This window comes from Leguminivora glycinivorella, chromosome 19 (genome assembly GCF_023078275.1).
Source record: "Leguminivora glycinivorella isolate SPB_JAAS2020 chromosome 19, LegGlyc_1.1, whole genome shotgun sequence".
Lineage (NCBI taxonomy): Eukaryota > Metazoa > Arthropoda > Insecta > Lepidoptera > Tortricidae > Leguminivora > Leguminivora glycinivorella.
The window spans coordinates 9,430,703-9,444,912 of NC_062989.1; the positions used below are offsets into that span (position 1 = coordinate 9,430,703).

Here is a 14,210-nt window from a genome sequence, read left to right on the forward strand (position 1 = left end):
CGCTATGACATGGGGTTCTTCAAGAAGCAGGTATTTAGGGTTCTCAAAGGTCGGCAACGCATAAGTGGCTCCCCTGATGTTGCTTAATGTCCATGGGCGGCGATGACTGCTTACCATCAGGCGGCTCGTCTGCTCGTTTGCTGCCTATTTCATAAAAAAAAAACTACACTGATGATGCCTAAATTTTTTTTAATGTGTATTGACGTGATATCATGATTTTAAAATAAAGAAATATGCCATTTGTTCTTATAAAACATAAAAACACGCAAACATATTTGGGGAAAGTATGATTTTGGCCACTTTCAGGCAGCGACCAGCGCCATCTAGTTTTAAGCGTACAAGGCCCATACATTTCAGGGCCTTTTTGTCTGGGCTTTGTCAGTCCAGTAGGTATTAAATCGTTCTTGCCTTGTAGTTACCATTGGAGCGCATGAAAATTGTTTTAATTTCTGACTTATTTTAATGGTCCTTGATACTAATTTCTGACTTATTTTATAGGTATTAAGTAGGTACTTGATACTTTTAAAGAAATTGACATATAAGTATTTTGATAATTGACAGCATTTCATATTTTTGAATACTACTTTTTATTGTTTGGTTTGAAAGAACTCAATACTAAAAGATACACGTATTTTTTTATTTTTCCAAAAACTGCTATTTTAATGAGAAAATCCCTTCTTATTACTACTTCGAGCAGAAAGAGCGTAAGTTACAAACGTCAAGACACAGCTTTATGACGTCACATGTGTTGTTTCATACACCTAAGAAAACGACAAAATCATTTCTAAAAAAAAAGTTTTAACAGTCAGCTTAAACAGTCCGGTATGTCTGACTGTCAAGTGTCACTGTCAACCAATAGTGAATGACTACGAACCATAGACTAAGCCATGAAATTTTTAATATCTTTGCTACGAACTGTGATAAGTGTCACTGTCAAACTCAAGTGACATCCCAACTGGAAGATTTTTTTGTTATAGTGGCAGCTCTAAATCAGCTATTTGACGTCACTTCCCCTTTAAACTATTTTTAAGATTTTTTATACTAAAAATACGGAAAAAAAAATTAAAAAAATTATTTATGTGATCTACAAGCGTATATCTCGAAATGGTTTTCGATTTAGGGACATTGAAAATTTTGAAACGTTGTCAATTGCCTATTGCCTTATTGCAATTTTCTTAAATTGTAAAGGGTCTAACAATAGGTAGCCCTATACGAGTGTGCACCACAAGGTTTAAAAAAATAATACCTACTCGAAAGTTAAAACAACACCAACCTCGCTAATCGGCCCTACCGTATTACACCTCGCCTACAAAATTACGATCTTCATAGCGCAACTTCGGCAGTTCCACGTTCCTGGAAAACTATCAAACGTGCCGACTAGCCGGGAAACACTCTATTTACTGCCCAGACGTGAGCTTCGTGGTAAATAAGCTGGTAGGTTTAGCTTAAAGTTAGCACCTAAGATATGCTGACCGACTGAAATACTGTGAAGTTGGCATTTTCAGTTACCTACGGAGTGAAGTAGTGACAGATATCATGTGCAGAAATACTATACATACATACATACATACATAGATACATACAATCACGCCTGTATCCCATAAAGGGATAGGCAGAGCACATTAACTACTAAAGTTTCAGTGTCACTCTTGGCAAAAAGGGGTTGATAGAAATCGAAATTGTGCCATTGAAGTGACAAGTTGCCAGCCTCTCGCCTACGCCACAATTTAACCCAGATCCCACAGTCGACTTCTACGACACCCACGGGAAGAAAGAGGGTGGTGAAATTCTTAACCCGTTACCAGAAATACTATAAAAATGTATTATGACGTTTATATCTAATGCCTCTGAAATTGTTCAGGGTTACGTAGTCGAATGGCACAAACGCTCGCGAAACGAAACGCTCGCAGATATCTATCTCTATCGCTCTTGCATATTGGCGCGACAGAGCCAGACTACCTTTCGCGGCGTTTCGTTTTCGTTTCGCGTCGCAGAAATGCCATTCGGCTACGACACCTGATCAAGTCGGAATAGTTTGCTTTGATCAAGCTGTAAGGTATCAAACTAAATCAAATGAATGTAGTAAAGTAAATATTACATACGTATACAGTGTGGGGCCTGTAACAAAGGCGAAGAATTGAACTCTAGGCTATTCTCCTTATACTGATCAACTTTTGATCGGCGACTTTTAAAAATAACTTGTATTTTGATTTTTATCACCCTTGAAAGTTTTTTCTAAGAGGTAATGTATTGCGAATTCTGTTAAGTCTAAAGTGTGACAGACAACGTCAGTGACAACAATAATGGCGTACATTGAAGCTAATATTTATTTTGTATGAAAAATTAAAAATTTAAATACTTCATAATTTTTAAAAGTCACTGAACAAATGTTGATCAGTATAAGGAGAATAGCCTACAGTTCAATTCTTCGCCTTTGTTACAGGCCCCACTCTGTATACATATATTTATTCCTGTATTCTGTTAGGTTGGCATATAGTATGATACTGCTCACGGTTCAGTGGTACTCTTAAGGCCACTTAAGGGCACCAACGAAAATGGAGGGTTAAGCCGAGGGTTAACCCACCATTCTATATGGAATTTGACGGATGACAGCCCACTAACCCTGAGTTAAGTGGTCGGTGCAAGCGGGCGTTAGACATTAAGGGCCACTTGTACCAACGAAAATGGAAGGTGAACCTGAGGGTTAAGAGGATACGGTAGCGAAAATTCTAAAATGCAAAGGAGCCCCCCTTTCAACTTGGGAATTTTAGTTAAATATACAAGTGTTATTAACTAGATTTATCGAAAAAAAATTGTCCATTAAGAACAACTCAGTCAAAAGATATTTCAAAAAAATCTTTAAAATCGAGGTTCCGCTCTCGACTCTTTCCTCCTTCAAAACTTAATCAATCTAAACGAAATTTGAGAATCTGAATAACAATGAAATAATCTATGTCGGACCGTTTAGCTTTTTTGGTTAATTGTTACCAATCTTGAGTATCACACCTTTTTTTGCGCCACAATGAAAAAGGCCGTTTTTGTAAATTTTTGATTGGCTCTAGAATCTTTAAAAAGCAGAATATCAAAAAAATTGACCCGTACCGTATCGTCTTAACCCACCATTTTATATGGAATATAATTATGGAATTTTATATGGAATTTGACAGCTGACAGCCCATTAACCCTGAGTTAAGTGGTTGGTTCAAGTGGGCCTAAGGGGTTGAAAGAAAACAAAATTGTGACATTGGAGTGACAGGTTGCCAGCATCGTGTCTATGCCACAATTGAACCCCTAGATATCTCTCAGTCGACTTCGACACCTACAATTTATCATTCTACCAGCCAAAATAAAGAAACAGCTCAGGGGCCTTATTCGACTCGCATTAACTTTCAAAGCTACATCATTTCATCATACCTGTCACTGGAATCATACAATTTCGTTTACTTTCAACTCCTCAACTGATGAAACTGGCGTGTTGATGTATGTTTGTAGCAACCTAACAACGTCTGCCGTATAGTTCGTTTTTTAATACTACGTCGGTGGCAAATAAGCATACGGTCCGCCTGATGGAAAGCGGTCACCGTAGCCTATGGACGCCTGCAACTCAAGGGGTGTCCCATGCGCGTTGCCAACCCATTAGAAACTTGAACACTCCCCTTTGCTGTGTTAAGTATACCTACAGCAAAAAGTATTGTATAGAATTATCAATTTACTCGAAGCTAATTCAATACTAGTGTACTGAAAGTAGGTATTACTTATTCCCAAGCCCAGCTACAGCTACAAAGAAAGTATTATCGCACCCGAGCTTGCTGAGATGCATCTAGACAGAAGAAACTTGGCGTAAGTAATTGAATTTCATTTTCAGTGTTCCGTGGTGGAATGGAAAATCTCGAATTTACACTGTCGAAGAAGACTGTAGATAAAGCAACAGTCAACCTTGGAACCCTAGGCCACTCTACAACCATGTCAAAATGACAAACAGTAAGAGATTTCTTACAATCTCATTTATAACGTCACTTTGACATATTTCTACAGTGGTCTAGGGTTCGATTGGTTGACTGTACAATGATGTAAAATATTGTTTTCCTCTTACTAGCTCGGAAACACGTGTTTTGTCCTTTAATACGAGCTCGTAAAAACGCATTTTATCCACTAGTGGGTAAAGTAATTTGACCTTGAATAATGTCAAATTAACTGCTTTAAAATTGATAAAAGTAGGTGAATCTAGTAATAAAGATGATTTACCACCTGTGGAACTACTGGAAGCAGTGATAAACGCATTTTTTGCGTTGTAGTCTCCTCGTTATAGTGAGGGGAAAAGTTTTGTGTTACACACGGGTGCAAATGTATTTTACTTCTAGTGTGTTAAAAAACTCGCAAGTTCAGGATTCTATTCTCGAACCATTCGCTTCGCTCGTGGTTCAACTATAGAATCCTTTCACTTGCTCGTTTTTCAATTCCACACTCGGCGTTAAAATACAACTTTGCCCCCATGTATAACAAATAACTATTTCTTACCAATAATTTAATGAGGAGGCACACTGACATTTTACTTATCCCGCCACGCCATCGCCAGGCGGTGCCTGTGCAAGTGCCTAGGCATGTCACTGTCATTCATATGTGAGAGAAAGAAAACCACCACCATGCTGAGTCGGGACCATTTCGTGGCAAATATTAAAAAAAAAAAATAGGGACACCTTACACAGATCAACTTAGCCCCAAACTAAGCAAAGCTTGTACTATGGGTGCTAAGCGACGATATACATACTTTAATAGATAAATACATACTTATATACATAGAAAACATCCATGACTCAGGAACAAATATCTGTGCTCATCACACAAATAAATGCCCTTACCGGGATTCGAACCCAGGACCGCGGCTCAGCAGGCAGGGTCACTACCGACTGAGCCAGACCGGTTGTCAATTATGTATGTACCTATGTTTCTGTGTTATGTGTAAATAATTTCTGTTGTCACTTGTCACGAATAAATGATTTCTATTCTATTCTATTAAAAAATATATCAATTTTTTATCTGTGCTATCACTAATAAGGTGGCGCCATCTGTCATAACCTTTGAGTGTGCCTCCTCATTGCGGAAGGTGAACCATATATTCAATCGTTTTTTATGTTGAATCATTTTTATGGTTCCGTACCAAAAAGATACATAAGGAACCCTAGAGGGTTCAATTAGCAATGTGACTGGCAGATCAATCATATTACAAAATATATCTAGAACTATTTTTCACATTTGACGATAGAGGATAAACTAGTAGGTATATTTTTTTTTATTATTATAAACTGGCCAGTGATGGACCTTAGTCGTACCTGATGGAAGACAACGCCGGAGTTGTAACTCACTGGTTGACAGCAATATGGACAGCCTCGCCAGTGAAATAGTTATTTTAAACATTAAACATTTTTAAAATAATGACTTTTAGTAACCCTTACACATCCCGCTTAGGGATTGCAATCCGGTCTGATATCCAATCCGGCCGGATCCGGCCGGATTGGCCCTGAGGATTAAAAGTGCCCAAATAGTCAATTTTTTGCATGTTTCAACATAATATGAGAAGTATGATGGTATTTTGCTTAACGATTAATAAACCAACAGTTGCAAGCTTAGAAATCAACATTTTTACCAGGTAACAAGTAAATTTTACTATAATAATCAGTCGCAAATCAAATTCGTTTGTTCTTTTTAAACTTTCATAGGATAACAAAATTATTTTTACTGTATTGTTTTACAATTATACCTATAGAGCTTGTTAGATACGATTAAGAACGGACATTATAATATTTAACTAAATGCATCATGAGATCGGTGTTTAAAAAAAGATATGTATTGTGTAATTTTACAATTAACTTTACTCACATGCAAAGTAGAACAAAAAATATTACTTACTTATTACAATCATATATATTAAGCATAACTATTAAAAGTCTTTCTCAGTATGTATAAAAATATCCAGTCTCGGATTAACAAAACCACAGTAGCTAAATTGAAGTCAGCAACAGTAATTTACTATTATTATTTCCTTTATTTATCTTTTCTCTTAGATTAGGCTATTTTATAATATGATTATAAAAGTAAAATACAAAAGCACATACAAAACAATACAAAATATATAAACACATTATAAAAAACCTAACCTAGGGTGCCGCCAGCAGCGGGGCAGGGCCCAAGCTGCCGGTGGTTAGGACCGCAGAGAGAGGAACCGTCGGACTATACGCGCCGTGTCCAAGATCACCGCCTTCTGCATTTGGCCCTTGATCCAGCCACCTAGCGAGAGTCTCTTAAGATGTTGGTCGAGACTCTTCGCTATGAGACCGTTCGCTGAAACGACTATAGGGACAATGATCGTTGAATCAACATCCCACATGGCGGTTATCTCGTGAGCCAAGTCTAGGTACTTACTGGACTTGTCCTTCTCGGCTTTCACGAGATTCTCATCATGGGGGATGGTGATGTCAACGAGCACGGCCCGGCGTTGCGGTCGATCTATTATCACAATGTCAGTCTTATTGGCTACAATAGTCCTGTCAGTGATAATAGATCGATCCCAATAGAGCGTGGCACGACCATTTTCAAGAACTGGCGCAGGTAAGTACTTGTAGTACGGTACTTCGCGGTCCACAAGACCGTATTGAAGAGCAAGCTGTTGGTGAATGATCCGGGCTACGAGATTATGTCTGTGCAAGTACTCACCGTTAGCAAGATGAGAACAACCGGAAATGATATGTCTGAGTGACTCTCCGGGACGGCGGCATGCCCGACAAATGTCGACCGTACCGTCCTTCAGGATATATTTCCGGTAGTTGTTCGTCATCAGAACTTCGTCCGCAATTGCACAGGCAAAACCCTCGGTTTCTCCGAAGAGGTCCCCGAATCGTAACCAGTTCACCGATGCGAGCAGATCTACATCGGGTCCCGTGAGGGCCTTGTAGAACCGCCCGTGTAGCTGCTTGCTCTCCCATACCGCCTTGCGGTCCGCAGTATTTAGTACCACAGGTTATTATTATTATTATTTATTATTTATATGGAATTGACCTTAGTATTATTTGCTATTGCTGAATCCACAATCTTACCGGATACCTTTTAAAAATGTTCATCTTTAAGCTTTGAATTGTTGTTTTATTTCTTATATTCTCAATACTCCTCATATTATGCTGAAAACATGTTGTTGTTCTTGGAGTCCTATGTCACCACAGAGGTGCAAAGGGCCTTCACGAGCTCACACCACGCCTTACGATCTTCAGCTACCCTCGTGGCCTCGCTCTAGCTCGACCCGGTCGCTTGTAGTTCATCCTCGACGGACCGCTTCCAAGAGTTTACAGGGTTCCCGGAGCCACGGCTTACATTTTGCGATTTCCAGCCGAAAGCAATGGTTGCGTTATTTCGTTAGAGGGCACTCTTTCTTTATATCTAGGTCTTGATTTCGGATAGTGTTTGGCCAGAAGACGCGAAGAATCGACCTCAGTGACATGTTAACGAAAAGTTTTTTCGTATCGCGCTTTGTCACTCTACGTACTCCACATTTTGCATCCAAGTAAACAATTGCACAGATTTCACTACGGATTCAAAGATGGAAATGTTGACGCGTCACTTGAGCACATTATTTGACTACCAACGGCCTATAAGTGCAAAGAACATACGTATTAAATTATTTTTTTGATTGGAAACCAGACCGGATTGTAATCCCCTATTGAGCGACGTTCAAATGTTGGCGTAAATTTTAATTTCTTGCACAATTTTAACATATTAAGTTACACTACCGGATCCGGTACCGGATCCGGCGAATTTCACCGGATCCGGTAGCATGTAAAAAGCACCGGATCCGGCTGGATTACCGGATCCGCCGGACCGGATTGCAATCCCTAATCCCGCTATAAAAATCGCTGCCAACTTGGTAGGTACTCACACAACTATCCTGTCCTGAAACAACTTACAAAATTATACATCTCCAAGATTATTAGTTACATCTGTCGATTTAGATTAAATTGCCGGTTGTATTGTTATTTGCCAATTGACAGCGGAAACCAGCTATTGTTGGGTAATTTTCCCTAATCATCGGTGCCTCATTAGATAAACATACTCGCTGTCAAAAGTGACATTTATTTGAGTGGTGAATAGATTTTATAGACTGCACTGTCTAGCTAAAATATTGTCGTGAGTATTATACAGGGTGGGCCGCAATGGGAAAGGTTCAAATAAACATTTTTTTTACCGTAAAAAAACACTTTGAATGGAATGTAACACGTCGTTAATGTTGGGATGAAGAGTTACACAATACGTTAAACAGAAGTATTGACAGCTTCTTATTTTTGAGATATTCAATAATAAAATCAAAGTACCAATAATATTTATTTAAATCGATCAAATATCATATTATACAGCTTTGAAAAAAATGGTCCACCTAATTGTGTTGTGCCGATATCTTAGCGGATATAGGGTCTGGAACATACCTTATTTGACAGTAGGCAATCTCGATATTATGAAAATCTTTAAGTTCAGAATGAAAATCACACAAATTTATTATCTTATCGGAAAAATAGCGCTGAAAATATATGGAATAATTAACTACCCGATTTTTATATTGGGCTATGATTTAATCCGTAAATAAAGGGAAGAAACTGACCCCTTGTGCATTTTTTTTACTTCACTTAAGTCTAGGGTCAGCTTACTTACTTACCTGTACTAGTGTAGCTGCAAAATTGCATGAAGAAATTATGAATGTGAATTCATTGATAAATTCGCCATGCATTCTTGCAGCTGATAGTACAAGGAATTTCATTCATATTGAGGTGTATCGACCGTGAACTTCTTAGTGTAACATCAGATCGTAAACAAACATGTACAATATTGTAAGTAGACGTGTTATCAAGTCAAAGTGGTAGGACTTATTAGATTTGTGTAATAATTTCCTAAACCATTTATTTTAATACCACCAGGGTGATCTTTTGAACCGGTATACTCGTATTGACTTAATATTAAATTATGTGTAATAATGTGTTTGATTTATTTCAACACTAATAATAACAACATTTTGCAAAACATAATGAACAAAAGAAGTTTTATTACATTACCGAAAACCTGCGACCCCTTCGCTTCATCAACCCTTCTAGAATAATTTTATTTTTATATCAAAGTATTTATTATATACAATTCTACAATTACTCTGGCAATGTCTACTGTGTTGTTAGTACAAAAATATTACAAGATTACAAAATAATGTTATTTTAATTACATTATTTTGTCATAGGCTGCTTATGATACTGGCGGAAATTGAGAGTCAAACTATAATCCATACTAATATTATAAATGGGAAAGTGTGTGTGTCAGTTTGTTTGTCCGTCTTTCACGGCAAAACGGAGCGACGAATTGACTTAATTTTTTAGGTGGAGATAATTGAAGGATGGAGTTACTTTGACATAGGCTACTTTAAAATCTCTTTCTAATGCGCCCAAAAAGCGACTTCCCAGCCGAATGGGACAAAAGCTAGTATAATATAAATAGGAAGTTTAATTTTTACTTTACAGAAAGAACATAAAGATTTAGCAATCAACTCAAGATTACTTCTAAATTCTGACAGAGGGACCTTAGAACAACTTTTCCATGACCTTAGTGTTGACCCAGCCTCCGTTGACGAGATGTTGAGGACTGTTCATGAGTGGTACCAGAAAGAGCCGCATTTTCCAGCAGGACAGTTACGTAAGTTTTTGTTACCTTGAGAAAAGTTACATATGAACATTATGGTCGTGCTGAAATACTTCAGCTAGATTCAGATTTATGAACCATTTATAGGGTTTTAACCGTAGGAATTTATAAGATTGTTGCAAGCGATAATAATTCTGTGGGCCTAGTGAAAAAGGATATAACTCAAATTGACTCGGTGAAAAAGGGCACAAGGCACAAGTCCGAGGTGGAACTTATGCCCTTCTTCACCGAGTCAATTTGAGTTATACCCTTTTTCACTAGGCCCACAGAATTGGAGTCATGCGTGCAAAATGGCCCAATCACAGATACTAAGTATTCTACTAAAGATCGAGTTAAAAACACTCTGTCTCTTGTCTTAGAAGCTTAGAATGCTACTTGAGACCTTTCAATATTTTACATACATGATTTTGTTTTCAATTTTCTTGAACTAACCTTACTTTATTTAAAATATAATAAGAAACGGGAACCAACGGTGATTGTTGAAATTCACATTATTCTCAACAATCAAACAACAGATTCCCGTAATGTAAATAATTATACTAAATATTTATTACTATTTCCAGATGACCAGTTCATTTCCAGACTACTAGTAATGAGAAAATTCAGTATAGAGAAAGTAAAACAAAAGATCGACAACTACTACACCGTGAGGCCGAAGTTGCCGGAATTATTGAGTAAAAGAGACCTAACGGATCATAATTTGATGAAGTATATAAGAGACGGTTTCTGGATAACATTACCGCGAACAACGGAAGAAAAACACAGGGTTACCATATTAAGGTAAAATAATTATGTGTATGAGCGATGTACAAGATCAAGGACAAGATCGAGTTTATTATAATGTCTTTCTCATCACGGAACAATGGTATTCCGGACCTTTGGGAGGCGTGCGCGGAGCCGAAGCCAACGCGTAGAGGCCCTTTCGAAACTTTAATGAAATTTAAGGGGTACACCGAGCGGATGTTGCCCTTGCCTGTATCATGGGACACACGCAGAGGCGACAGCCGCCAGGGTGTAAGGACTATTTGAGAGTTAATGGAATCTAAAATGAACTGGTCTATTTTGATGAAAGTGATGGACTAAATACTGGGCTATGTATAAAAAACCGGACGCCTGCCTAATAAAACGGTATCCAATTTTATTTCCGGCAGACGGTGACTTGTCCCCACAAGATGGGCCCCCACAAAAAGCGACATCCAAGATGGCTCAAGGGCAACACCGCTGTGAGAACTCAAGGTCTAGCCAGCCTAACTCCGCCCAGAAGCGCAGGACCCTCCTGGTGTCTCCACAGGCTTCTCGGAGTGACCTCGTCGTTTTGAGGATTTGAGCCCGTTGTGTGTTCACTCCCTCGCATTACAGGATGACGTGGGCGACCGTTTCTTCGGCCGACAGGCACGCTCGACATAGAGGGCTGTCGGTCTTACCTATAACATGTAAATGTTTGTTAAGTGGGCAGTGTCCAGTAATATTGCCTACGATTATTCGTAGTGAAGAGCTATTCAGAGTTAGTAGGCGCTTTGTTAAGCGCGCGTCCGGGTGTGGCACTACTTCCCGGGAATGTCTACAGGTACTCAGCCCATTGCTCAGCGTGTTGTGTTCTGGTTTTTTGGCGCATCCATGACCTCAGTTGACCAAACGGTAAGGGAAGTATCGGGATTGGCCCAGTCGCTTTCCGGTCCGAACCTTTTCTGGCCAGCTCGTCTGCTGCGTCGTTCCCTAGAGAGCCGCTGTGCCACTGTACTAACTCGCGTCTTATGCAAATTTTCACTTCCACCCCTGGGGCATGTAGCCCTAACGACTCCACTCTAGACGGCCAGCCAAGGCAAGCCAGAGGTAGAGAGTCCTGTTCCACCCACCCGCCTTACGGGTAACAGAACTCCCCAGGAGCACTCGGGTACGTGGGGTCGCTGTTCCCCAACAGCTCGCCACAAGCTGCCCTGCGTTGACTGATTGCACTGGTAAAACCAATGGGCGATGGGGTCGTCACATCCCTACGCCATATTATAATTATTATTACAAAATTCCAAGGCCATGGGAGAAATAGTCAGCAAAAGGAAGAATGGAAATAAGAGAGTTCTTATCGTAGCGTCGTGGTTTTAAGGCTAAAAAAAAGTCATAACTAATATTCATTGTGAAATTTCTAGAATAATAACCAGGACAAAAAGTCCGTAAGCCATACCTTAATGGTAAATTTGACGAATTTGAGGAACGTACTGTAGGACGTACTTTATTATTAGCCTTTATCTGTGTATGATAAGAATCATTTTGATGTAGTCAAGGTGACGATCTTTGCGCTACGACAGCAAAACGCTGTCTGAAACACAAGTGAGATTGAAACGCAAACATATATTTATGTTCGATAAGGAGCATTAGAAATGTGAAGTAAAAATTGGTTTTAACCGGGCGATACTAGATGTCGCTAGTGGTATCTGTTTGTCAAGTAAACTTATAGCAAATATTTAAGTGTTCCCGTAGTCTTAAAATTCTAAAACCTAGTGCAACATGTGTTAACGGGTGCCTAGAATTTTAAGACTACGGGAACACTTAAATATTTACTAAGTTTACTTGACAAACAGATACCACTAGCGACATCTAGTATCGCCCGGTTAAACTAAACTTGTTTGCACTGATTTTATACAAATTTGGTAAACGTCCGCGTTATAGTATGATTTTTATTTCAGAGTGCAATACAGCGAAGGCGTCTCTGTTCTAGATTTGGCCAAAGTGCTAACAATGATTGTAGACTATAGAATGTGGAACGACAGTGTATTAGGGGAGCAAATCATTTTCGACTACACTAACGTCACTTTGCCATTAGCGATGCAGTTTACTCCAGTTTTCATACAGAAATCTGTTTATTATTTCACTGTAAGTAAATACTTAATCATTTAAAAACAAACTATATTTATTTAATCATGACCAAAACTTTTACCACGACTTTTAGGCGTCTTATACTCATTTAAATATTTATTATATTTTAGTCGGTAACGTAATAAACGTTACAGAAAATGTTATTTGTTGTATGGAGAAAGTTTTTGTCTCCACGGTAACGGTTTGGTTACTAGAATCAAAATATGTATACATAATAATATATTTACAGACTTTATCAACACTATCGATTAACTTATTAAAAACTCATGGTAGCCATAAATCTGTATTTCATTCTATGACTAAATTAATTTTACATAATTAAAACCAGTATTTTAATAGTTTAAAGATATAGTAGTTTTACATTACTGATAGTATATTTTTTACAAATGATCTATAAAACAACATTTAATTTTGCAGGAATGCCTGGGTCCTAATATAAAGGGTGTGCATATTATAAATCTACCCCCATTTGCCGAATTTATTCTGTCAGCAGTCAAAAAATTACTTAAACCAAAAGTGGTCCGAAGGATACACGTTTACAAAAACTTACAGGAGGTTTTAGAAAAGTTTCCAAGAAACATCATTCCTAGAGATTTGGGTGGTACTGACGATGTTACTTGTCAGGATATAGCCGGTAAGTAAAAATATATAGCAATATAATAAATAAACAAGTATGTTTTTTTTTTTTTATGAAATAGGCAGCAAACGAGCAGACGAGCCGCCTGATGATATGATAAATAAGTACGTTGGCAATATGTGTCATTCCATGGAATAATATACCTTATGGCGGTCAACACTTGAGTCGCATTGTACCGCATTAGTATTAAAACCACAACTGCAGAATCGCCATAAAGTAGCTTTACCCGAGAGACGTAACGTAATTATAATTATTTATTATAGAAAAATATTTTTTTTGTAATACTCGTCCTTTAACATCGTCTTATACTCGTATTATATTCTATTCTAAAATGTTCTCCTTTGACTTTGATACACGAAACAAAAACCTTTACAACATTATCAGCAACATGAACCTTAAAAAATATGTCGACATATTTTGGGACACCCTGTATGTTTATTTAGATCATCCTTTCGTTTAACCGACATATTGTAGCAATTAATGCCTGTCTCAAACCTATGATTAATCTTTGTTTTTATTTATATTTAAACTAATTTCAACACTTCGCATTATTTAGAAATTTCATCAATTTATGTGAGCTTTGCCAAACTTGATAGGACCATTACATTAAATTTCTGAGTGCACCGCACTATTCCTACCATCTTTTGGTTAAATTTTGTTAATTTTTACTTGCAGATGCTTGGGAAAAGACATTGTGTTCTGCCTCATGGAGAAATTACTTTAAACTACAAGACTCAATTCATACTGACGAAACCAAGAGAATTAAAAAGAAGAATTTCCAAGAAGACTTTGGTCTTGACGGCTCTTTTAAAAAACTAAACATAGATTAATCGTTGAACTTACAAAACGTTTTATTATAATAAAATTATGTAGATTTTTTTTTTGTAGTGGCATCATAATTGCTTTTGACTGAAAATGTTTTTACTTAATAAAATTTAGAAGTAGTTTTGATGACAGCAATTATGTTCAATTATTACGTGAT

The 14,210-nt window shown here is 37.8% G+C and overlaps 1 protein-coding gene across 1 annotated transcript; it reads left to right on the forward strand.

Annotated features, from left to right (window-relative positions):
* The first annotated feature begins 9,548 nt into the window (after window positions 1–9,548).
* Window positions 9,549–14,058, forward strand: LOC125236763 (alpha-tocopherol transfer protein-like). Its single transcript, XM_048143687.1, has 5 exons — window positions 9,549–9,714; window positions 10,284–10,500; window positions 12,402–12,588; window positions 13,009–13,225; window positions 13,904–14,058. Exons 1-5 carry the CDS (start codon window positions 9,654–9,656, stop codon window positions 14,056–14,058), a joined length of 837 nt encoding a protein of 278 aa, XP_047999644.1. The 5' UTR covers window positions 9,549–9,653.
* The last annotated feature ends 152 nt before the right edge of the window (window positions 14,059–14,210 follow it).

Bases quoted from the DNA above. Each gene is read 5' to 3' on its own strand.
- LOC125236763 (XM_048143687.1), top strand. From the start codon at position 9,654: ATGTTGAGGACTGTTCATGAGTGGTACCAGAAAGAGCCGCATTTTCCA. The intron at 10,501-12,401 runs GTAAAATAATTA...TTTTTATTTCAG, and splicing joins CACAGGGTTACCATATTAAG to AGTGCAATACAGCGAAGGCG. The intron at 13,226-13,903 runs GTAAGTAAAAAT...TTTTACTTGCAG, and splicing joins TACTTGTCAGGATATAGCCG to ATGCTTGGGAAAAGACATTG.